Source organism: Pteronotus mesoamericanus, unplaced genomic scaffold (genome assembly GCF_021234165.1).
Source record: "Pteronotus mesoamericanus isolate MK-2021 breed Mesoamerican mustached bat unplaced genomic scaffold, CSHL_Meso_final contig_557, whole genome shotgun sequence".
Lineage (NCBI taxonomy): Eukaryota > Metazoa > Chordata > Mammalia > Chiroptera > Mormoopidae > Pteronotus > Pteronotus mesoamericanus.
In genome coordinates, this window is record NW_026555200.1 from 1,328,994 (window position 1) to 1,353,470 (window position 24,477).

General features: G+C 46.7%; 1 protein-coding gene and 1 long non-coding RNA gene across 2 annotated transcripts in view; one reads left to right on the top strand and one right to left on the bottom strand.

Moving 5' to 3' along the window:
* Positions 1-10,342, bottom strand: LOC129075623 (uncharacterized). Its single transcript, XR_008529662.1, has 3 exons — positions 10,263-10,342; positions 4,334-4,394; positions 1-122 (listed from the first exon to the last, which is right to left on the bottom strand). It is a non-coding gene; the product is annotated as an uncharacterized LOC129075623 (long non-coding RNA).
* Positions 8,520-24,477, top strand: part of SDHB (succinate dehydrogenase complex iron sulfur subunit B) — a 22,987-nt gene continuing 7,029 nt past the window's right edge. Inside the window, exons 1-3 of the mRNA XM_054579674.1 lie at positions 8,520-8,674; positions 19,148-19,275; positions 22,939-23,024. Of these exons, the coding sequence (XP_054435649.1) occupies positions 8,603-8,674; positions 19,148-19,275; positions 22,939-23,024 (286 nt within the window). The 5' untranslated portion in view covers positions 8,520-8,602. The remainder of the gene's footprint in view (positions 8,675-19,147; positions 19,276-22,938; positions 23,025-24,477) is intronic.

Sequence of the window (24,477 nt, forward strand, 5' to 3'; positions counted from 1 at the left end):
CTGAGAATCCCCAAGGGATGCTAGGGGGTCAAATCCATGCAGGTTGTGTCTTCACATTTGGCCACTCGCTCACCTCAGAATAGGTGAAAGCCAGCCAGAGACTTCTAGAATAGTAGTTCCCACTAGAAATATAATGCAAGACACATAAGTCATTTTAAATTTTCTAGTAGCCACATTTTAAAAAGTAAAAAACTGATGAAGTTAATTTTAATAATATGTCTTATTTCCAGATATATATCCAGAATATATCCAGATTATTGCCATTTCAACATGTAATAAAACTTTTTAAATATTTTTAATCCTCACCTGGGAATATGTTTATTGATTTTAGAGTGAGAGAAAGGGGTGAGAGAGAGAGAGAAGAATCGATGTGAGAGAGAAACATTGATTGGTTGATATCTATACACGCCCCAACTGGGGATCGAACCCGCAACCTGGATATATGCTCTGTCGAGGGAGCAAACCCACAACCTTTTAGTATACGGGACAATGCTCCAACTAATTAAGCCACCCGGCCAGGGCAAACTTTTTAAATATTAATAAAATATTTTACATTTTTTGGTAATAAGCTTTTGAAAGCCGATGTATATTTTACACTTACATCACATCTCTATTCAGACTAGTCAGACTGTACGTGCTCAATAGCCACAGATGGCTACCATATTGGAAGGCCTAGTTCTGGAAGCCTCTCTGCCAGGCTGAGCACCCTGTAGAAACAGGCACATTTCTTAAATCCCCAGAGTCCAGCTAGTCTGTCTGCAATGATCAACAAAAGTTTATCATTGTAGTACCAAAAAGAGACATATAAAATAAACACTGGTCCTCTCTGCCCTGGTCTGCAGGGCTTGTTCCCCCTAGAAGGTCCTCTTGCCTGAACCATAGCTGTCACTATGTTGCCAGGTCTGGCTTCCTTTTCAGCGAGGGGCGTGCCTGTGGCCAGTCAAAATGGAAACCCCACTAGCCATGGAAAGAGAAAACATAGCCCCCTCACCTGTAGCCTCCTTCCCTTCACCACTCCCTGGGACGCAGCTTGATTCTGCATTTTAATGTAAGAGGTTGTCTTGGGGTCCCCGGTGAGGGGACCTGAGTCCTCCTTATCCCAGCCCCTTCATTGCAGACCTGAGCCGTACCACGGCATAGCCGAAAGCCTATGGAAGTGGGGTTCTCCCCCCTCCAACTAAAGAACAAGGAGGGATGAATTCTGCCTCCCCAGAGGGACTCACCCAGGAGCCTCAGCCAAGTGGCATTAGGTCCAAGGGGCTGATGGCAGTATTTGTAACTAGATATAGTGAGTGACACCAAAGGACAATTTGCAGAATCTCTTCTCTAGCTGGACAACCAGAAGAAGGACATGCTCAGGCAGAAAGCTCAGCTCTGCAGCGTCGCCTCCAGCCTGGCCGATGGGAGAAGTCCTCCCCACGGCCAGCTGGGCCACTTTTCAGCCCTGACCTCTGAGAAGGCTCAGGGCCAGTCTTCTCCAGTCACGAAGAAAACTGCCAGGTTCAGGTCAAGCCTGCTTTGCCTCAGCCCCTCACGCTCTGCAAGCTGAGACCCACTTTATCACAGCTGTGGGCGTAGCCCAGGGTGACTCTCAAAGAACAGTCCCTGGCCAGGCCCAGGGCCCTGTTCACATGTTCCTGGGCTACTGATGTGTTAAAGAGATACATCGAACCCTTAAGAGGAACGTTTTGTGTTCCTCCTGAGGGCAATTCCTAGCACATCGTTGACGCTCAGCAAATATGTTTTGGATGAAAAGATGAAATGTCTGTTTAACCAGGCAGCAGAAGCAGAAATATCAGCCCAACCAGATGCGAGGTAATAATAACCACCATTTTTTAAACACTGACTACATGCCAGGCACCTGCCAGGTTGGACTATATGAAATGCCATTTTGAAGGTCAAAATGGTCAAATAGAGTGGATTTCATATGGCTCAGCTTAATATTTTACATTCATCATCTCATCTAATTCTCACAACAATGCTGCTGCGAGGTTCTTATCCTGCTTTACGGATGTGGAAACTGAGGCTCGGAGAGGACATGACTTGCTCAAGGTTACACGGCAAGAAATACGGGATTCACACCCAGGTGGTCTGACCAGAACCCACCTGCTAAACCCCTGCTCTTGAGGACCTCATCTTAGAAATAACTTCCTAACCAAGGTCAACGTCACCATTCTTTTATTCATATATGTTGTCTTTGCACCTGTCATTTTTTAACATACTAGAAGTCCTAGTAGAATCTTACAATAAGAAAACCCCGCTACCTATAAGCAAGATGTCTGGAGATTACAGGGTTCCTCTAAACCCCTCAAGGGCAGCAGAGCCCAGAGAGAAATGGCCTCTGCATAGCACACTATGTGCTCTGGAGGCTTTAGCTCAGAGTAAGATGGCATCTCTAAATTATGAAAATTAAATAATATTCATTTACCCATTCATTCTTTTTTTCATTAACATTTACTATAAGCATCTATTGTAGGTAAAACTAGGGAGATCATCTAATTTTTCCTCTAAACCACAGTGAAAGGGGGGACTACAAATAATTCCACCAGGCTAGCAGGTGAAAACCAGAACCACGCTGACAAACCAGGATGCCTGCTGTCCCCGGAACGAGACGTGATCTCGGCCCTGAAGAAACTATCAGCTGAGTCAGGGAGACAGACAGGACAGCAAAGAGGCAGACGGATGGAGTAGGCACTTGATAAATATTTGCTGAATGGAGAAGTAAATAAGGTACAAAAGGCTGTGGATTCACATACACACAGTTATTTCCAGCTAGGAGAAGGTGTTCATTTGGACTAGGATAGGTGACTGTTGAATGAACACAGGGACAAATGACTGGGGAAAGAAGGGAGAACGGGCTGCCAAGCTGAGTACAGATACAAAGGGGTGCCCTGGCTGGTGTGGCTCAGTGGACTGAGGGCCGGTCTGTGAACCAAAGGATCGCCAGTTCGATTCCCAGTCAGGGCACATGCATGGGTTGCAGGCCAGGTCCCTGATAGGGGGCACAAGAGAGGCACATTGATGTTTCTCTCCCTCTCTTTCTCCTTCTCTTCTCCTCTCTAAAAATAAATAAATAAGATCTTTTTTAAAGAAAAAAAGAAAAGATTGAAATTGACAATAGTAATCACTGCTGGGAAAGGAAGTATGCGTAAAGGGATTTAAGCTAAATTTATCTATGTTGTTTGAAATTTTTACATAGTGAGAATTTAATTACATATGTATTTTTAAATAATTGTTTAAAGCTGTCTGAATCCCTTGGCATCTTATTTATGCTGAAGTCTCCCCATCCTGATTAGCATAATCTCCTCTAATAATTCACAGTTCTTTTAACCTCTTTTCTTCCCCCAGTTGCGCTTCCTTCCACCAGTTTGAGATTCATAGCTTCTCAGATACTAATTCATTTGCTCCCTTCCCTGGGAGGTGACTATGATTCTTTTTCCCTTTTTCACTTTACACAATAAGAAACTAATGCACAGAAAGATTAAGTAACTTGGTCAAGATCACACAGTAAATGATTGATATATCAGGATTTGAACTCCCAAAAGCCTACACACTTTACCACCCCACCTCCCTGCCTCTCTAGAAGATCAACTTGCTTTCAACATTCTGCATTTCTCTGACTTGTTTTGTTACCTGTGGGCTGATATGTCACCACTACAGATGAATGTTTACCACTATTCCTCGTCTGCATTTCATTACATGGTTCTGTCTCTGATAGAAAGGGTGCTCAAAATGCAGATTCAGTGGAAAGGGAGTTTTATCATGTACTGAGTTTACAAAGCACACACCCATACACATCCAGAGGACCAAGTTAACCACTAATTTGAGAATATGCCGGTGATGTGGCAAGCAGATGGGAGTGACCCTGAGGTTAGCAGGGTGGCTGAGCTCATGTGGGTGCACGCTCGCGTGTGTTGCTATAGGGTCCAGCAACGTGATAGTCCCCAGAAGGCCCTGGGCCACTTGCTAAGTCCCAGCAGCTGAGCTAACTTCAGCTGTGTGAAACACAGCCCCATCTGGAGTAGGGGTGGCTCGTGACTTTTGCTCCGGGAGTTCCATAGAGTCTGCTCATGAAATTAGAGAAGCCTGTAGCATATGATTGTCCCCGTCCCACTCAGAATATTTTGAGAAGTCTAATTATATGGTGAGGTTTAGAGGGAAGAGGGTTCCAAGAGCAGGTTGGAAGGGCTGTCCAGGAGCTCTGGCAGTTCCATGGGGTGAGGGCGCCCTCTGCTGGTGAAATAAGGTGGCTGCAACCACTGCGTTCCCATTACTTTGGGCACATGCCCCCAGCACAGCCGTTTTCCTAACTGAAGATACTGAAGATACTGACCTCCTCGCTATGCGACGTCGTTGGTGGAGTTATTGACGCTCCTGGGGTTCAGTTGCCTCAACTGCAAGTGAAAGACAAAAATCCATACCTTGTAGGGTTTAGAGAGGGAAAATGTACCCAAAGTGCTCTGCAGAGGGCCTGGTAGGCACGAAGTCCTCCAAAGGTGGCAGCTCCATGTAGCAGCAGCCCCATCATCAGTGTCACCAGCATATTGAACAATAGCAAAGATGACCACCAGGTACCTTTACCAGGACAAAAAGGAACCAAGGTGATTGCTCCCAGGTCCCCTGACTAACTCAGTCCTCTGGTTTTTGCTGGAGAACACTGTCTTTACTTCAAATGTTGACATCTGTCATGGATTTTTGCATTTTTTAACTTGTTTAATATTGCATTAAAATATTATTTATCTTAGTGACCAAGTTTTCTGACCTTCTTAAATTCTGTGCATGCATCTTGCCCTGGTCCTGACCCAGATATTAAAGTTGCCTGAATCTCTACTGAGCTCCCTGCTCCCCTAACCACCCACCCCACCCCCAATCTCTCCTTTCACCTTCTACAAGGAACAGGGACAGCGCATCCTCTGTTTTTATTAACTCTTTCATTCAGCCAACCAACATCAGTGCACAGCTACTATGTGCTTAGTGCCAAGCCATCTTTGGAAACAAACATGAGTTTGTTCATTCACTGAGCATTTATGGGTCACCTGCTATGTGCCAGGTTCCGGGGGCACAGCAGTAAATAAGACACAGTTCTTGACCTCTGGTGTGGGAGATGAAGACAAAAAATATATGCATAAGGAACTAAAATTAAACTTGTGGATAGCAATAAATTCTATGAAGAAAATTAAGTGAATGGGCCATGCCCTCAAAATGCCCACAGTCTGGGAAGCCAGACATATAAATGGGTAATTGTTAAACCAGGGGTGTGTGCATTGATGACAGATACAGAGAATGCATTGATGAGGGTGGCAAAGGGGTGATCTCTTCAGGGAAGAGAAAGTTGAAGCTGAATCCTAAGTGATGAGGAGTTGGCCATACAGAAAAGAACTTTAGAGGGCACTTCAGATCCAAGGCTTGGAAACGAGAAAGGGCAGGGAGGTGAGGGAACAAGGAGGGAAACAGAACGGGTTTTATCACAAGGCAAGATGAGGCAGGAAGGGCCAGGGGGTGAGCCAGTCCTGGAAACCTGGGAGGCTATGCTAGGAGTTGGGGGTTGATGGCACGTGGCTGGGGAAGAGTCAAGGGCCACGCCCGGTTTCTGGCTTGGAGACTAGAGAGATGGTGCCACTAATAGGGAAGCTCCGAACTCCTCAGGTGATAGGGACAGTTGGGGGCAGTTTGAGTTACAGAGGCCCTTGGGACGCGCAGATGGAGATGCTCAGGAGATGGCGGGACAAAGGGAAAGGGTCACCCAGAGAGAAGGAACAGAGCAAGAGTGAAGGCAAATGGAACCCTGAATTTTGAATGAAAAGGCCTCTGAGTCCCAGCAGAGGGATTAATTGGAGTGAGGTGGGTTTTTCTCAGAGGCATAAATCACCCAGGCAACAAAATCATATGCTATCCCCCCTGAATCCAGCCCTCTGTAGCCCTCTGGCTCCGTGGAATCCAACCACTGTACCCTAAATCACAAGACACGAGAAGTAGAGCTGATTGTATAAACGGGGATGCTTTTTCTGGACTTGATTCCCGGCCCTTAGGGAAGAAAGAGCCCCTGAAGCAAGATTCCCACCCAAGATTGCTCATCTTCCTCATTATCCAAAGACTAAGAAAGTCTGTAAAGTGGGGGCAGTTAGTTATTCCAATCCAAAAGAGTTGTTATGAGGACCAAAAGAGGCTGTTTATATAAACACATTTGTAAATGACGACATTCAGCATAAACTTAAAGCATCTTGCAGACTGGTGAAAAGCAATACTTCAATCGCTAGATGAGTGGAAGCAAATAAAAAAACTTGGGTCTTATCACAAGGACACTTTGGGAAGATGTGTCAGGAGCTGGCCGTGAAAACCTCTAAATCTTTCTGCAGCTGTGCCTCTCTGGAATCCCAAAGTTCAGGGCGGAGGTACAGCCGTCCAGGAATTTATTCCTCCATAACTTTGAGCTCCTCAAATCCCCATGAAACCCAGGGTGATGTGACTGCAGGGTACGTGGGCCCTTTGGCACCGAGAGCCCCTTCATAAATCAAGGTCTCGATTCTGCTGGCCTCAGGCTGTTTTTTCCAAGGTGACCTAGGCAAAGTAAAAGGGTAGTCATTTATCTAGGAGTGGAATCTGACTTTGAGATTAAAGAGCCCTGGAAATGCCAAGAGGACCAGTTACTGGAAAGGGGACTGACCAGGAGCAGGTGTGTGGGTTCAGGGCCATGGTCTCCACTGATTGGTTGGTGCCAGGGCAGAGGGTCATTAGTCATTGCAACTGGTCCTGGTAATACCCACCTGGTTTTTCTGCTTTTCTGAGCCTGGGGTCGAAATACAGCTGAGAACTAGGTGTTATCTCTAGGGACGTGACCTTCTGTGTCTGGCTGTAAATTGCACAGCCAGTTTGTTCAGCTATCTGTCTGTTCCTTATTCCATCTGTCCTGGCTTACGGGACTCTCTCAGACCAATTCTCTAGATACATGTCCCTTGGAGAAAGAGAACACTCTTCCTTCATCTCAGAAGCCAATTTAGCCAGGAGAAGTTAGAGGGAGAACGACAGTGTTCCCGTGATTGTAGCCAAACTGCGTCGCCCAAGCGGCCCCTTCGGGAGACTCGGAGGAGCCCTCTTCCAGAGCTGGGTCAGCCCCAGTGAAAAATCGAGGTGACCTCAGCCCTGTCACCAGTCCACCCCAAGGCAGCCCTCGAAGACAGCCGTGTGAATCACAGAATCAGCTGGCCCAACAGCCTGATGACACAGGCAAGGAAACAATAGGCCAGAGACGGGAAGGGACTTGTCCAAGGTCTCCAGCCTTGAGGGGGAGATTCGGGGTTAGGCCCAGGGCACCAGGCTATCTCCCCTGGCCTCAGTACACATCTCCTCTGTGAGGCCACATGGCAATGTAGCCAGGTTCCAGCCCAAGGCTTCAGGAACTTAGCCCCATCCAACCAGTTTGTCTGGCCATCTTAACTTCTCCGGTAGCATCTAAAGGAGCTATGAGTATGGAAACCGAAGAATATAACAAGGTGTCCTTCATATGTCAAAAACAAGTGGGCAGAGAAGGAAAAACATCATTCCTGAGAAACACAGCTCCCTGCAAAGTTAACTACCTACATACTTAAATGTCTGAGGACCCTGATGAGACCAAGGGACTTGGAGGACTAGGGCCACACCCTGCCCAAGGTAATCAATCCTGAAAAGTGAGGCAAGCTCCACGATGACCCATACACGGGTCTGAAAAAAGGCAGCTCAGATACCTGAAATGGAGACAAAACACACAACTCTGTCTCACAGACTGTTGTGGGATTAAGGAATATGATGGATCGTAATATTTTACATAGAGTAGGTGTTTCTGATGCTAAATGGCTACCTAAGCCATAGAGAACTGAGTTCCCTTCTCACCCCTACTTCACAGAACGGAACTTAGGGTATTGTACACGTTCGGTTACTTGCGTATTAGTACATCCAATGAGGGCAATAACTGAGCCCGATTTACCCACTCACTGTAGCATCCCAGCACCTGGCACATAGCAGTATTTCACACATATTTTTTAATGAGTGAATGAATGAATAACACCTTTATCCGTCATCTTTGAAATCCCCTGGTTCATTCACCAACCCTCTCAGTTTGTCTGGGAATGTGAGGTTTCTCTGAACAAGGGACTCGGGACCCTCAGTGCTGAATCCCGGACAGTCTCGAGCAAACCGTACTGTGTCTGACAATGTCTGACTAAAGCCACCAAGCGGCAGTGATGAGTGATAAATTTTCAGAAAGGGCTTAAAAACAAGTCAGTATTCGGATAGGATGGTTCCTCCCACTTATAGTCTTAGTCCCACCCCTTCTATCGCCCTCCCTCTCTGACTCTGCCCCTCCTGGAAAGGTCACCTTAGAAACGTGGGGGTCCAACTGGGCATGCGCCGGGCCCTCTGCCACCGCGCATGCTTTTATTGGCTCTCGGCCTTCCCACCTCCCGCACGGGAAACCGGAAGCCGCTTCCCTCTCTGTGGCTCCTAACGCGACTAGCGGACCTTGGGTGGACGTTCGCCCGGCCCCCCCCGCCGCCGTTCTGTGCTCCGCAGGACGCCGGCGAAGAGCGACCTCGGGGTTAAGGGGCGGGGTTTCACGTCAGGAGCCAAGATGGCGGCGGTGGCCAGAGTGTCCTTGAGGGGCCGGTTCCCGGCCACAGCCCTTGGCGGAGCCTGCCTGCAGGTGAGGTCCGGGGTCGCAAGGAGAGGTCCGGCACGGAGGTAACGGAGATGGCCTGAAGCCGGGGATGCTGCGGAGGAAGGGGAGGGGGCGCAGGGCAAGGCCGCAGGGGGGGAGGAGACCGCTCCCACCTGCGCAGTGCTCTTGGTTGGCCTGGAGCATTCCTGCGCCTTGTCGCAGCCTGTGAGTTGGTGAGGGCGAAGACGATTTTTAGAAATAAGAAAAAAAAGAAGTTCAGAGAAGGACTCGAATGGCCCAAGGTCACATAGCCTGTGAGTGACAGATGGAAGCAAAACTCGAATCCAAACATCTGAGCTCCAAGTCCTTTTTCTGTCACCAAATTGCCGCCTCTGCGGGACTGTCAGGAGGGATAGGAACCTGAACGCGAGGTCACTCCTTCAGGATGCGAGGCTGGCGGCTCAGTCGAAAGGGCCTGGACCGGGACTGGAAACGGAAGGGGAAGTCTTTGGTTTGGTTTGGTTCGGTTTTAGGATGGAGCAGGGGAAGGGAGAAATGGAGGGACGTCCGGTCCCCTGAAGGATCTGAACCCTTTCCTACGGAGGGTGCTGCGGGAGGGAAGATTCGGTCCCTTAAAGCAGGGTCATTATCTCGGTGTCCCTGCCTGTAAAAGGCATATAACAAGAGCGACCTCCGAGGTGGGGCGCGGATCACCCCGGTGCAGAGCGGGCGCTGCCCTTCTTTCTGGGTTTCACTCGCTGTGCGGCGGTAGGTTTCCCACACCCCGCGTGGTGTCAGGGCACTGCACCCCTCTGATCTGCGTTCTGAAGGGGAATATTAGGGGCGGGGGAGTCGCCACTGCATACATAAGAGACTAAGAATTTCCAAGTCCTTTTCGAGTGTGTCCTTCTCGGCTCCTCGACCATCCCCGTAAGGTGGGCACGCGGGAATTCTTACCTCCTCTTGAGAGATTTGGAACTTCAGAAAGAAAACTTTTTCACTTGCCCAGAAGATCATGGCCAGGAACTGGTAGATCCAGGATCTAAACCCAGTTTTTTTTTAAAACATAATACGTGAGAAACTGCTAGCACAGATCTGGGCACATGGAAGGCATACAAAAAGTATTCGTCCCTCCACCTTTCTTGCACTTGCACGAGAATATCTGTCATTTTCAGTGCCTGCTCCGGCTTCATGGCACAGTGCATGTGGCCTGTCCTGTAATGCCGTGTGCGAACCTGGACAAGTTCGTTTTATGGCCTTTCTGAAAAGGGGAAATAGAGGGAGAGGGATGCCTACCAGAGACCAAGATGGTGTGTTCTGTGCATGAAATCGATGATGACTGATAAGGAGCTTGTTTATCAGTTCCTCTTGCAGTTGCTGAGCAAGCAGTTGCAAAGTTGTGAGAGCCCCACCAATGAGAGTGAGCTCTAAAGCTCAGCCCCCTCTTCCAAGAACGAATTGTGGCGAAGGCTAGTGCCACAGGCCAGTGTTGTCATTCCAGGTGAGGCCATTGTAGGGCGTCCTGGGGGGCAGAAAAATAGAAGAGTCCCGCTCCCCACCCCCTTGTAGGAATGTGCCTTCTCATCCACAAGAGCCACTGCAAAAGAATTCAGTAACAAGTTTGGTGTGTTACCTGTGGGTGGTATTCAGGTTCCTAGGACTCTAGGACGCAGTAGGACTTCTCTCCTGAATTTCTTTTATGCATTAGTCTGCACCATGGAACTACGGTTCTGCCTGTAAGTAATTAACTGGTGTTTGCGCTGCTTTATTTCTTCATCTAGACTATGAACTCTTTTAGGGTAAGAACCACCCACTTTCAGTTGTGTGTCTCATTGCTTCTAGCACTAGCAGGGCTTAGGATTCCTATCTGCCGATCAGAATAATACAAAAACTGATAAGGTTGTCCATATTGCGAAGCAGACGTTATTTTTCTGGGCTACAGTAGAAGCTGGACCCCTCCAGTTAGTCTTATGAGGTAGGTTTTAATAATCCCTACCCTTTAACAAAAGAGGAATTGGAATCAAGAGAGGTTGACTAATTTGCCAAAGAACACAACATCTACTAAGTGGTAGAGCTTGGATCTGAACTTTGTTGCACACATTTCAGAAAGAAGTCTGCACCTTCTGTTTCACTCAGGTGTATACAGACCTCCTCGCCCTCCCCCTCCCTGTCTCCACGCCTTTCTCGCCTGCCTCCGAATCTGCATCTGCGCTCTCTAGCCCCAAGACTGCTCCTTAAGGAATCTTTCCTAAAGGAACTGCAAGCAGCCTTCAGCATGAATCAGAATGCACCCTCCTCCTCCTCCTCAGTTCAGTTCAGTTCAGTCCAGTTGTTGATTATCTTGCTTCCTGCCTTAAATTATAAACTGTTAAGTTAATCTTTTCCAAGCTTTCCAGAAAGGTGCGCTCAGCCTTGAGTACTCATTAGTTTTGTGGATTGAAATAGAAATGCTTTTGAAGAAACCTCCTCTGTCATGGGTTTATAGTAAATGGCTAGAGAGGCAACAAAAGACAAAAAGCCTCAAATGTTTGCCCCCTCCCTGCTTTGGCCCCGAGGTCCTCCTTTTCTTCCGGTCACTGTGGGGAACGGGCAGCACCCCTCTGGCTAGCCCTTCGCTCGTCTCCTGTGCCCTGCCGCTTACTCAGAGATCGCTCTCCAGTCCTTCTCCCCTCTCCGCTGCAGCGTCAGTTTTTCCTTCTCAGATCACAGCAGCGGCATATGAGCATGCAAAAACAAAAACAAAAAAACCAAAAGCAAGCCACCCCATTTCTCTACTCATATTTATATAAAAACTCATGAGATATCTGAACCGACTGACCAAAATTCGTCTCCCATCTTCTCGCAAACCTATTCCGGCCAGGCTTTCACCCTCACGACCTCTCTGAAATTGCTCCTGCCCAGGCCACCATCGACCTGGGCTTTGTCAGTTCAGTGGTTGCTTCTCAATTCTCCTAAGACTTTTCTCTGAAGCATTTGTCCGTGTTCACGCCTTCCTCAAAACCCTTCTTCCACGTGGCTTCCAGAACACCCCAGCCTCCATCTATTCCTCCTCGCACACGGGCTGTTTTTTTCCTTTTACTGACGTCTCATCACCCCAAAACTTAAACACTGGGGCTTCGTTCTATACGCTCCCTTGGCCTTTAGCTACCATTCACTTGTCCATGCTTCTAACTCTTCCCTTTATACCCCCAGGCCAGACCTTACCCCTCGCCTCCAGATTCAGTTATCCACCCAGTTACGTTCTCAGAATCTCTACATGGCTGTCTAATAATACAGCATAAACTTGGCTTGCCCGCAGCCCAAATCCTGACGCGCCCACCCACCCACCACACTTAACAACTTGCTCCTCCCATCTCAGTTGATGGCAGCTCCATCCCTCATCTCTGATTAGGGTCAAAAACTTTGGAGTTGTCATCCTTGCTCCTTGCTTCATTCTCACATCCAATCTGTGAGCAAATCCTGTCAGTTCCTTCTCAAAATGTATTGAAAAACTAACCACCTCTCACCATTTCCATAGCTACCATCCTGCTTCAAGCCACTGGCATCTCTCAGCTGCTTATTGCAGTTTCTTCTTAACCTGTATTTTTCTTTTATCTTTGCATCTCTACAGTTGGCCCTTAGAACAGAAGCCAGAATGATTCTTTCAAAACTTGTCTGACTTTGTCACTCCTCTGCTCAAAACTTTCCAGTGATTTCCCATCTTACTCAGGGGAAGAGCAAAAATCCTTTCAAGGTCCTACGTGATCTGGCTCTGCCGTTCCCTTCCCGACTTCCTCTCCCATTCCTGTGCCTCTCTCTCCACGCTCAGCCGCGCCGGCTGCTTTGTATGGTCCTCAAACAGGATCGTCACGCTCAGTGCCCCCTCTGCCTGCTTGGTTCTTCCCCCAAGTACATTTGTGTCTTGCTTACTCACCTCCTTCAGGTCTTTGCTCACCTGTCTCCTTTTCAGTGAAGTTCTCCCTGGCCACACCATTAAGAATTATAGACTTGTAGCCAGAATCCCCACCCCCCTTTCTTCTCTCCCTTCTGTAACACGTGTCAGCGTTTGACATACTAGAGATTTTGTGTGCATCTCCTCCGCTCACTGTGTAAGCTCCATGAGGGGGGGAATGTGTGTCTGTTTTGTCCATGATCCCCAACGCCTAGAACAGCCCCTGAACATAGTAGCCACTCCGTAATTATTTATTGAACAAGTAAGTGAACGAATGTGTTTGGGACATCTCCCACCAAGATCTTGCAGGTTGTATGGATAGAGTAAGAACTTCTTTTGTTTTGGGGTCTGTTTGGGTAAAGATATTCTCTCTTTATGTTGTTCTGTTTTGGATTTGCATTTTCACCGCTGGTATTGAAGCTAAAACATTGGGCGTTGGAGTCAAATGACCTATGAATCCTGGCTCCTTGGTATATGATCTTAGAGAATAAAAAAAATTTCCTTGCAGAGATGTTGTAAAGATTAGAGATGATTGAGTACAATGTCTGACACATGACAAGGGCTCAGTGAGTGAAAGCTGTTGTTATTTCTGCTGTGAACACCGACGGAACAAATGTTTAGGTTTCTCTATTCAGGGAATGTATTAAAATCCCTGCTGCCGTAACGCTGTGGATTAACTTCAGTGCAGCCCTCAGGATGAGAAAGGTCCATCACTTGTAGACCCAAAACCTCCGTGGTCGTTTTGATTTCCATGTCTTCTCTCCTCATTCCCTTTAACTCCTCCACGTGTTGTATAAAATATGTTTTTAACTCAAAATGAATCTAAATTAATTGTTCTGAAAAATAGTGATACTTTGGGTACCCAAAAATTTATGTTAGAGTTTATTGCCTGATACTCTGCTGTGATGCATTCTTGCATTGCTACTGTCTCACATCATTCATATCACTAGTCTGTTTTAATGGTTTTTAAATAAACATCACACCTTTTGGGAAGGTCTGCATGTCTAGTCAAGATCTGCTTGTCTTTGCAGAGAGAATACGAAGTGAACATTTAAGTGTCGGAAAGTGGTGTTAGAGTGAGGATGCGTGGCAGGGAACCCTGGTCCTCTCCGACAGGCTTTGTGAGAGTGAACCTGAGCTTGATCAAGCCAGGTGCCTGGGTCCCGCTGATAATAGTATTAAATCAGGCTTTGAACCATAGCTGACAACCCTAAAATCCCAGGCTAAAAATTTGAAGGAGTTACACACATATATTTTAAAAGGCATTTTGGCCCTGGCTGGTGTGGCTTACTGGATTGGGCGCCAGCCTGCAAACCAAAGGGTCGCCAGTTTGATTCCCAGTCAGGGCACATGCCTGGGTTGTGGGCCAGGTTCCCAGTGCAGGACGCATGAGAGGCAACCACACATTGATGTTTCTCTCCCTCTCTTTCTCCCTCCCTTTCCCTCTCTAAAAATAAATAAATATCTTTAAAAATATATAAAAGGCATTTTGTCCCTCTCTTCCTACTGTCTCCCTCAGCACAGTGACCACCCACTCTGAAAGCAGTTTGGCAGTTTCTTATAAAAACTAAACATGCATCTACCATATACCCAGCAGTTACCCTCCTGGGCATTTGTTCCAGAGAAATGGAAACTTAAATTCACACAGAAGCCTATTCACAAGTGTTCATTACAGCTTTATGCGACAAAAACTGAAAACAGCCAAGGTGTCCTTCAGTGGGTGAATGGCAAAACAAACTGTGGTACATCACAAAGTGGACTACTACTCAGTAATGTAAAGAAACAGCTATTGAGCCACACAGCAGCTTGGCTGGGTCTCCAGAGAATTATACTGAATGAAAAAAAAAAGCCAATCCCAAAAGGTTACCTACTAGATGATTGCATTTCTATAATATTCTTGAAATGACAAAATTAGGGAAATAGATTCTGAGGGCGAGGGCAGCGCCAGGGCCGTAGGTGCGGCTGTAAAAGAGCAGCGCTGGGACCTCTGTGGTCCTGGCGATGTCCCGGATCTCGACCCTCAGTGCTGGCGTTCCGGCTGGGACAGCGTGCAGTGTTGGCGTTCCGGCTGGGACAGCGTGCCGCAGTCTTCTACGGCGTTACCACTGGGGGACATGGAGTAAAGGGCGTGTGGGATCTCAGTATTATTTCTTATAAATGCATGGATTCTACAACCATTTCAAACTTTTACTTTTTAAAAAGCAACAAACTGGGTGTACCCAACAACATGAATAAATCTCAGAAGTATTAAGTGAAAGAAGCTAGGCACAGGTGTACTTGATAAGAAATTGTGTAAATTTTGCATCCCTCTGTAGTGATAGAAAGATCAGTTGTAAGGAGTAAGGAGAGGGCACTGACTGATTGTAAAGGAACACTAGAGGACTTTCTGAATAGAAATGTTCTGTCACATATGTGTGATAGTTATACTATTTTATGAAAACTCATAATATTGGTCATGTGCCCCATAACATTTTGGTCAATGACAGACGGCATATACAATGGTGGTCCCATGAGATGAGAACATAACTGAATTTCCTGTAAGAAATGGAAGGATACGTGGTTCAGGAGGTTTTCTTTTTCTCTCTGACGGGAGCAGTGTCTGTGGGGCTTGACAGGAGATCTCCTCTCGCTCACAGCACCTCCATTCCGAGGGCACAAGTCACCGCCCAGGCCGCCAGGCGCTGACCTGCTTGGCACAGAGGCACCCGCTCCCCGCGCTGCGTGTGCAGAGGGCGCGGCAGGCCTCCCAGACCGGCCCGGCGGTCCCCAGAGAGCAGGCTGCAAGCTCTGTGTTGAGGACCTCAGACCCTGTACAAGGACACAGGTCCCCGGGAGCTACCTGCACAGGTGTGAAGTGGCGCTGCCACTTTAGTAAAAGTTTTCTGCGGTCGTGTGGGGCCAGCCAGTCCCTGCCCTTGGGAAACATTTTGGTTGTAATGGCGTAAAGCATAGGTTCATTTTGTTCCTTCTATCAGTTCAATACCAGAGAGAGCCTTCTATGCCAGGTGGGGTCACTGGGACCAAAACCACATTTCCAAAGTCAACGTGGTGAGTCCTCAGCTCTACCCTCTCTCCCTGTTAAACAACCTCTTTTTCCCTGAATTCACCACAAAGCTCCCTGACCTGACCACTGCTCCGACAGGCAGGAGCCAAGCCACAGGCCTCTGCCGGTCCCCTGCGCTCCCCTCCCTCCGTCTTAGCTTCCCGTTCCTGCTCATCCTCAGGCCGCCTTCCACTCCCTCCTGACAGTCTCCGTGGCGGCATCTGCGTCCTACCAGCGGCTCCTCCTCCGTATTTCCAGTCAGTCCAGCCCCCGTCCCTGTTCAGGGAGCAGCTTCGATGTTCCGTCTCTGATCCTGTGAGAAGGAGGCGGGGGGAAGGCTTGCGGGACACTGTTATGAAGGCTACAGTGGGGTCCAGCACGTCCTGGGGCTCCACGGGCACCTCTCACCCACGGACTCCCAGAGCACCTTCCAGCCCCGCAGGCTCCACTCGTGGTGCGTGCCCTGTACAGGTGTATCAATTTTTATCTGTTTTTTAAAAAAAGATTTTATTTATTTTTAGAGAGGGGAAGGGAAAGAGAGGGAGAGAAACATCAATGTGTGGTTGCCTCTCGCACACCCCCTACTGGGGACCTGTCCCACAACCCAGGCATGTGCCCTGACTGGGAATCGAACCGGTGACCCTTTGGTTCACAGGCCAGCACTCAGTCCACTGAGCCACACCAGCCAGGGCATTTTTTATCTTTTATACTGTATTTTTATTGTACCTTTTCAATGTTTAGATACACAAATACCATTATTACAATTGCCTACAGCATTCAGTGCATAACATATTGTTCAGACTTGTAGCCTGGGAACAATAGGCTGTGCCATAGAGCCAGGTGCACAGTGGGCTGTACCACCTAGGTTTGTGTAAGTGCCTCTGTGGTGTTCGCACAAAGACAAAATAGCCTAACGATTCATTTCTCAGACTGTAGCTGGTCATTAAGTGGCGCGTGACTGTATGAAATGAATTATTCCTCATCAAATCTCACCTAAACCAAAAGATCAGGGGGCACTGAGCAAGCGAAAGACTGCTGGAGCTATCCTGGGGAGTCTTCTTTTCACGTCCTCTACTTTCTCTTAAATACCACAAGGTGGCATTAGCCAAATGTTCCTGTCGTTTTTACAAAATGGAGTCCCTCGTAGAAAATGTTCATTTGTAAAAACGACATTCCTTTTACTGATGATCTTATCAGCCAGCTTGGTAATAAGGTAAAATACAGCTTTCATCTTCACCTTCACTCTCATTTTCTTCACACGTTTTCTTTCATCCGGAGAGCTGATATTTATATTTTCAACTTCACTTAATTTGGGGGCACTTTTTGCCATCAAATAACAAACACCATTACTTTCTTGTACGACAGTTAACCTGCAGAGTTTTCACTTCCTTTAACAGTTTATAAGGGAGCTAGCAAGCCTGGAGTGTAGCCTGAATTTTTCTGTATAAAAGTGGAGGGCCTGGCCTACGCGTGCTCTTTGGACTGGCAGGACCCTCCCCTCCCGCCACCGCAGTGGAAGCTTGGAGGGCTCGGTGTGGTCTGCCCGAGTGGAAAAGGGCTGCCCGGACCATGGGAGGGGGCAGCTTAGCTCCTGGCTCGGGGGGGCGGGAGGGGTCTGTTTTATTTTTAAAGGCTTGATATAGGCTGCGCTATTCAGCCTTTTAAGTACGTTTAAAATAAACCACATTTTTACATTAATATGATGCTCAATTTTTGCTCTTCTGTCTTTCCTAACCATGGGTTGAGTTGCTGTATGCAAAAGCCTGGACTAGGTACGCTGGGAGGTCTAAAATATAACCTGTGCCGTGCTCCGATGGCTCATTTTATGTAACCTGACTGGGCCATGGGCTGCTCAGATAGTTGGTCAGAATTATCCTGGGTGTTTTTGGATGAGGTTCACATTCACATCAAAAAACTGAGTGATGCAGACTGCCTGCCCTAACGTGCATGACCCTCATCCAACCAGGTGAGGGGCTGACTAGAACCAATTCCCTCTTATTCCCTTCCAATAAGAGGGAGTTCCTCCTGTCAAACTGTGATAGCGGGTCTTCTCCTGGCTTTGGACTCAGACTGAAACACGAGCTCTTCCTGGGTCTTAATAAGCCTGCCAGCCTTTGGATGGAGCAGTATTATCCGCTCTCCTGGTTCTCAGGCCTTCAGGCGTGGACTGGCTTTACATCATTGACCCTCCTGGTCTCCCGACTTTCCGGCTGCAGATCTTGGGGTTTGTTTACTTCCATAATTACGTGAATCAGTTCCTTACTATAAATGTAATTTCTTCATGTATACATATATACGTATACACTGTTGGTTCTGTTTCTCTGGAGAACACCAAGACACATGTCCTCAAGGAGTTTAGGACATAAAGAGAAGACAGCACCGAGAAGAGACCAGAAAATATTCACAAATACAAAGAATAGTACAGTGTTTAGGAACATGGGTTCTGGAGTCAGACAGACCAGGATTCCTACTCTGCCTCCACTCATCAGCTCTGTAATCGTGGGCCTATAACTTGACCTCTCACCCCCATTTTTCTCATCTTTAAAATGCTGATTCAGCACTACCTGGTGTGCCTCAGTGGGTTGAGCACCGGCTTGCAAACCAAAGGGTCACTGGTTTGATTCCCAGTGTAGGGTACATGCCTGGGTTGCAAGCCAGGTCCCCAGTACGCAGCACATGAGATGCAACCACACATTGATGTTTCTCTCCTTCTCTTTCTCTCTCCCTTCCTCTCTCTAAAAATAAATAAATAAAATCTTTTTTTTTTTTTTTTGAATTTTTTTAAAAATGCAGACTCGGCCCTGGCCAGGTGGTGTCGCTGCTTGAAGCATGTCTTATACACCAAAAGGTTGCAGGCTTGATTTCCGGTCAGGGCACAATACCTGGGTTGCAGGTTCGATCCCCTGTTGGGGCGCATGCAAGACAGCTATCGGTGTTTCTCTCTCTTTTTTCTCTGCTCCTCCTTTCCTCTCTCTGAAATCAATGAACATATCCTCAGATGAGGATTAAAAAAAGTATTAAAATGCAGATTGAGTGGAGTACTTCATTTAGAGCATTTAATGTAGTACCTGACAATAATAAGTAGTAGCTTTAAAAATAAGCATGAGCCCTGGCTGGTGTGGCTCAGCGGACTGAGTGCCGGCCTGTCAACCGAAAGGTCGCCTGATCAATTCCCAGTCAGGGCACGTGCCTGGGTTGCAGGCCAGGCCCACAGTTGGGAGTGTGCGAGAGGCAACCAATCGATACATCTCTCGCACATCGATGTTTCTGTCCCTCTTTTTCTCCCTCCCTTCCCCATCTCAAAAAATAAATAAATAAAACCTTTAAATAAAAAATGAATATGAATTAGCATATCTGGCATATGACAGGTGCTCAGTATTTGTTGAATATTATAATGGAAGACTGCCTTTTCCAAGAAGACTGTGTTGGTAATGTGTGGGTTTGTATCCCATATTGCAGTTTATAGTGCAGCTAAGTAGAAGGATTTATCCTGCATTTTAAGGTGTTTTTTTTTTTTCCTTCTTGTGAACTTTTTAAACTTCAGGTCTGCCGAGGGGCCCAGACAGCTGCAGCCGCAGCTCCCCGAATCAAGAAGTTTGCCATCTACCGATGGGATCCAGACAAAACTGGAGATAAACCTCGCATGCAGACTTACGAAATTGATTTGAATAAGTGAGTATCTCTGCAGGCTGGGTGTGAGATAAATGAAGGTGAGCTCTTCTGATTCAGGGACATGCTTTTCACGTCCTTGGCTCATCCAGTGGCTCATCCAGTGGCTCTGGAATTTATCCTCCCTTTCTGAGACAAGAATGAGGTAGGTGCCTGATTCAAAAAGATAATACCAGGAAAAATAACTTTCACAAAATTCTTTTCCTTCCCCCAAATCAAAGCATGACCAGTTTCTAGGAATCATGGTAGAGTTGGCTCTGTGCATAGTATTTGAAGTCATTTAACACATTATCAATTTTAGAGTACAGAATGTTTTCATGTTAATTTTATGTATTTGGACCTATGTGCTACAGAATAGTGATAAACACCATAAACCTGGTTGGAATGGTGATAGGACAAGATAAGGATGTTGTTAAAATACTGAAAAACTATCTATACGTATGTATCAGTTTTCTGTCTCTGTCATAACATATTACCACAAACTTAGTAGCTTAAAACAACAGATACCGTATAGTTCTTAGGTTAGAGGCCTAGTAAAGGGATCATTGGACTAAAATCAAGGTGTCAGCAGGCTGTATTCCTTTCTGGAGACTAAGAAAGAACCCATTTTCTGTTCTTCATGCTGCTCCCCATGGCTATAAGACCAAGGTCCCTAATTTTCATGTCAGCTAGGAGCTGAGGACCGTTCCCAGCTTTTAGAGACTGCCAGGTGGCTCAGGGTTCCCATCTTGAAAGCCAGCAGCGGCTGACTGAGTCCTCCACATCATGTCTCTCTGAACCACTCTTTTTCCATCATCTCCCACTGTTAAGTATCTCTACAGGTAGCCAAAGGGGTAAGACCTATAGGGTCATCTTTCGTTATAAATAACATTTTTTTTTTTGTTCCCAGATACTGAAATAGCTCAAGAAAAATAATAACAGTGAAATGGGTACTTTTGTTACTCATAACAAGCCCCTGTGTAGCCACAGGATGGGGGTTGTTTGCTAGGAGTAACCAACCAAGTCATTAGAGAGTTGGCACTTTCAGCCCCACTCCAACGTGAGAGGGAAGAGGAGCTAGAGGTAAAATCAGTCACCAGTGGCCAGTGATGTAATCAATCACGCCTATGTAATGAAGCCTCCATAAAAATCCCGGAAGTGCGGGGCTTTTCAGAGAGCTTGGGTTGGTCAGCTCACGGAGGGGCTGAGGGTGGCCGGCCCAGAGAGGGCATGGAGGCTCTGCTCCCCTTCCCGCCTACCTTGTCCTGTGCATCTCTTTCATTTGGCTCCAGAGTTGTATCGTTTTATAATAAACCAACAGTCTAGTGAGTAAAGTATTTTTTCTGAATTCTGTGAACTGCTATAGAAAATTATCAAACCCAAGGATAGGTTCATGAGAATCTCCCATTTATAGACATTTGGTCAGAAGCACACATGACAAGCTGGACTTGCAGTTGACATCTGAGGTGGGTGGGGGTGGGGAGAGAAGTCAGTCTTGTAGGATAGTCCTTAACCTCTGGGATCTGATGCTTTCTCCAGGTAGATAGTTTCAGAATTGAGTTATGTTGTGGGTCACCCAGCTGGTGTTGCAGAATTGCTAGGTATGGGGAAAATACCCACATGTGTGATGACCAGAAGTGAAGTATTGGGAGCAAATGATAGTAGAGAAAAACAGAAGAATTTTCCCTTTATATGGTGGTAAGCTCAGATTTTTTTTTTTTTTTAAGATTTTATTTATTTTTAGAGAGAAGAGAAGGAAAGGAGAAAGAAAAGGAAACACCAATGTGTGGTTCCCTCTTGTGCACGGCGCGCACCCTCCCACCCCCCCAGCCCCGGCAACACTGAGGACCTGACCCACAGCCCAGGCGTGTGCCCTGACTGGGAATCAAACCAGCAACCCTTTGGTTCTCAGGCCAGCGTTCAGCGCCCACTGAGCCACGCCAACCAAGGCGGATCTTTTTTTTTTTTTTTTTTTTTTTTTTTGAATCCTCATCCGAGGATATGTTCATTGATTGGTGAGAGAGAAGCATCAATGTGAGAGAGAAACATCTACCTGTTGCCTCTTGTACATGCCCTGGCCGGGGATCGAAACTGCAGCCTTTGATATATGGGACAATGCTCCAACCAACTGAGCCACCCAGCCAGAACAATAAGCTAAGATCTTTAAAAAAAAAGTCTCAGGACCTCAGTAAACAGAGTCAAAGAACATTCACAGACTGAGTTCACTGGAATTAGTCCACTAGGAGGAAGCCTCTATGGGGACAGGAACTTTCATCTGTTTTGTTCTCTGGTGTGTCCCCAGCACCTAGATTGGAACCTGGCGCATAGAAGACTTGCAATGAGTAATTGGTGAGTGAAGAAAAATTAATGCTTTCATGACAGAGAGGCAACCATTGTACTTAGTATTCAAGGATGTCCAAACACTGATGATATAACACCTCCATCCTCGAACAGCAGAGGTTTTAAAAGGTTATAGTTTCCATTGTTGGCAGAGGTACAGTGAAAAGGGTGTTGCATGTTGCTGATAGGCATACAGGCAAAGCGAATATGCTAACTAACCTTATTGTGGTAATCAGTTCACAAATTATACACATACCCAATTATCACATCACAAACCTTGTATTTACACAATGTTATTTGTCAATTTTACCTCTGTGAAGCCAGGGAAAAAGAAATACAGACAATGCTAATGGATATTTGGGGAGGGGACATATTTTTTAAATCGCATGCATAGAAAAATACTGAGAGAAATCGGGTGGCAACCAAGAAATAGTTTGTTGAGCACATCTGTGTACTCAACATAAAAATTGCATGTTTTTATTTACTCTTCATTATAATCCTGTGATACAATATTAACTGCGTTTTACAGATTTAAAATACTGAGGCTCCGAGACAGGAGGCCATGTTCAAAGAATCACATCTCTGTGTGAAAATAATCACTGTTAAACTAAATGTACGTGGTGGACAGTGCTCTCATTGTTTCATTTCCCCATGTATTCATGCACCTGCAGCAGCGCTGTGGGATGCAGGTGTTGCTCTCTGTGCCTTATAGAGGGGAAGCTGACTGAGTGATTTGCCTGTGACCCAGTAAGCATCCAAGCCAGGATTCACCCGGGCTCTTGGATGCCAGGCCTGCACCCTGGGTGCCAGGCCAGGCTGCTGCCCTTATACCTTATCACTGTCCCCACCTGCATGGAACTCTCAGTGCTGTGGATGAGGGAGCCGTGGCAACCCTTACTTTCTTTTATATGTTGTGCTGTGTATTCTGTTATGGTTATGTATTATTATCATTAATGAACCATTGAAAGCTACTTACTGTCTGGACTCCAAAAATTTTAAATTTGAAATAGCTATTTGGGAAAGCTGTGCAGGAAGCTTTAGAAGAAGAAAGCAGGAACTGCCAATATCTAGAAGGTGTTTCCTACCCTAAATACTTTTTTCTTTAGCTTTCTATTTCCTGGAAATGTACATTCAGTGCGATCACTAAAATAGAACTCTGTGGTACTCAGTGTGTAAGAATCTGCAAAAATAAAACTGGGGGAAAGTGTGAACATGAGCTGAGAAGGCCCAATGGATAATAATAGCAGCTAATATAGGCAGATGCCTCACCGCGTCATGGTAAAAATGTAGAGAGATTGAACGTTACATAAATACATCTGGGTTTTTTGTTGTTTTGGTTTTGGTCAGGTGCGGTCCTATGGTGTTGGATGCTTTAATCAAGATTAAGAATGAAATTGATTCTACCTTGACCTTCCGAAGATCATGCAGAGAAGGTAAGCACTCCCTTCCCTGCTAAGTGGCTCACACTTACACTCTGGTTCCTGACGAGGCTTAGGATGGCCAGGGCTGACGGAAATACCCAGGGAACAGCTGCAGGGCTCTGTCAGGAGACCTCACTGTGCACTGTACTTCCTTTCTTTGGGTAAATGCCAGAAACTTTGACTGTGGTACAAGTTCTGGTTTCCTTTGGGAGCTTTCTGTCGCGTGGTTGCTGCACCTGGCAGCCCCCGAGAGCTGCTGCCCCCGGTGAGGACAAACGCGGGCACCCTAGCTGGCCGCCCTGCTCTGCAGCGCTCACCTATTAGGGGGCACTGCAGAGCATCCAGCTAGTGCTTGTGCACATTTAATATCTGTCCAACAGCGGGGGCATGTGGGCCCGCCTCCAGCTCCCAGCATTACCTGCGCACAGAGCAGGTGCTCGATAGGAATGATCTGGATGGAAACAGCGTGTCCACAGTGTGCTACTGGTGCCACGTGAGCTGATTTCCGGCCGTGTGCTTACCAACACATTTCTCTTTAATAGTTATGTATTTATTTACATGTTAGAAAAGTGTGATGACTATTGAGCGTAGCAGTGATATGAATGGTTTTTTAATACGACTTTAAGTAAAAATGATTATATTTCGATAAAACTCCTAAGTAATCATTCAAGGGGTACTCAGATGTGGCTGAAATCATGCAGGGGTGCTCTGAAGGCCGTCTGGCCTCGATGGCCGTGGAGCTCAGTGTGTGGGCCACGCTCCGCTCGGAGATGTACCGATGAACTGAGGCCCGCGGAGGTTAAGGGACCTCCGGACGGGCACATAGGTAGTGAGCTGGGAAGCCAAAGCCAGCCAGAGTGGTCAGATTCCAGACCTGCACTGTCAGGCCGTACAGTCCGGTCAGGCTTAGAAAACCTGGGATAAAACCAAAACAGTGTCGCTTGGGCCAAGACCAAGGGCCGGGATTGAACTTCCTTCCTAAAATAACCTTCCAAAAGGGGAAAGTCACTGTAGATATTGGCCCATCACTTTTCATGTTTATTCTGCTGTGCATTTGAAGCATTTAAAGTCCTATTTCTAAGACATCTGTTTTGATTCAGCTAATCTTACAGGATTGGATTGAATATAGCAAATGCTGACAGATAGTATGATAGTTTGGCTGAGTCCTGCTGTTCAGGGAACATTCTGCTGTAATTAAACACCAACCTTCCCCACATAAATCCTGACAACACAGGAAATCTAGATGCTTTTCAGTAACCTTTCCCCAGATGACTCTTCCAGAGCCAAGAACATAAGGTGTGGCCCATCTGGACTAAAATATATGAGGCAGAATGGTAGTGACTGCCACTCCTTTTTATTCCCTTGTTGCTTATTAAGAGAATTTCCAGGGGAGCCTTTTTATGAGAAGATTCATTGGATTTATTTTTTAAATTGTATACCATCTCTTATGAAAACACACCGCTCC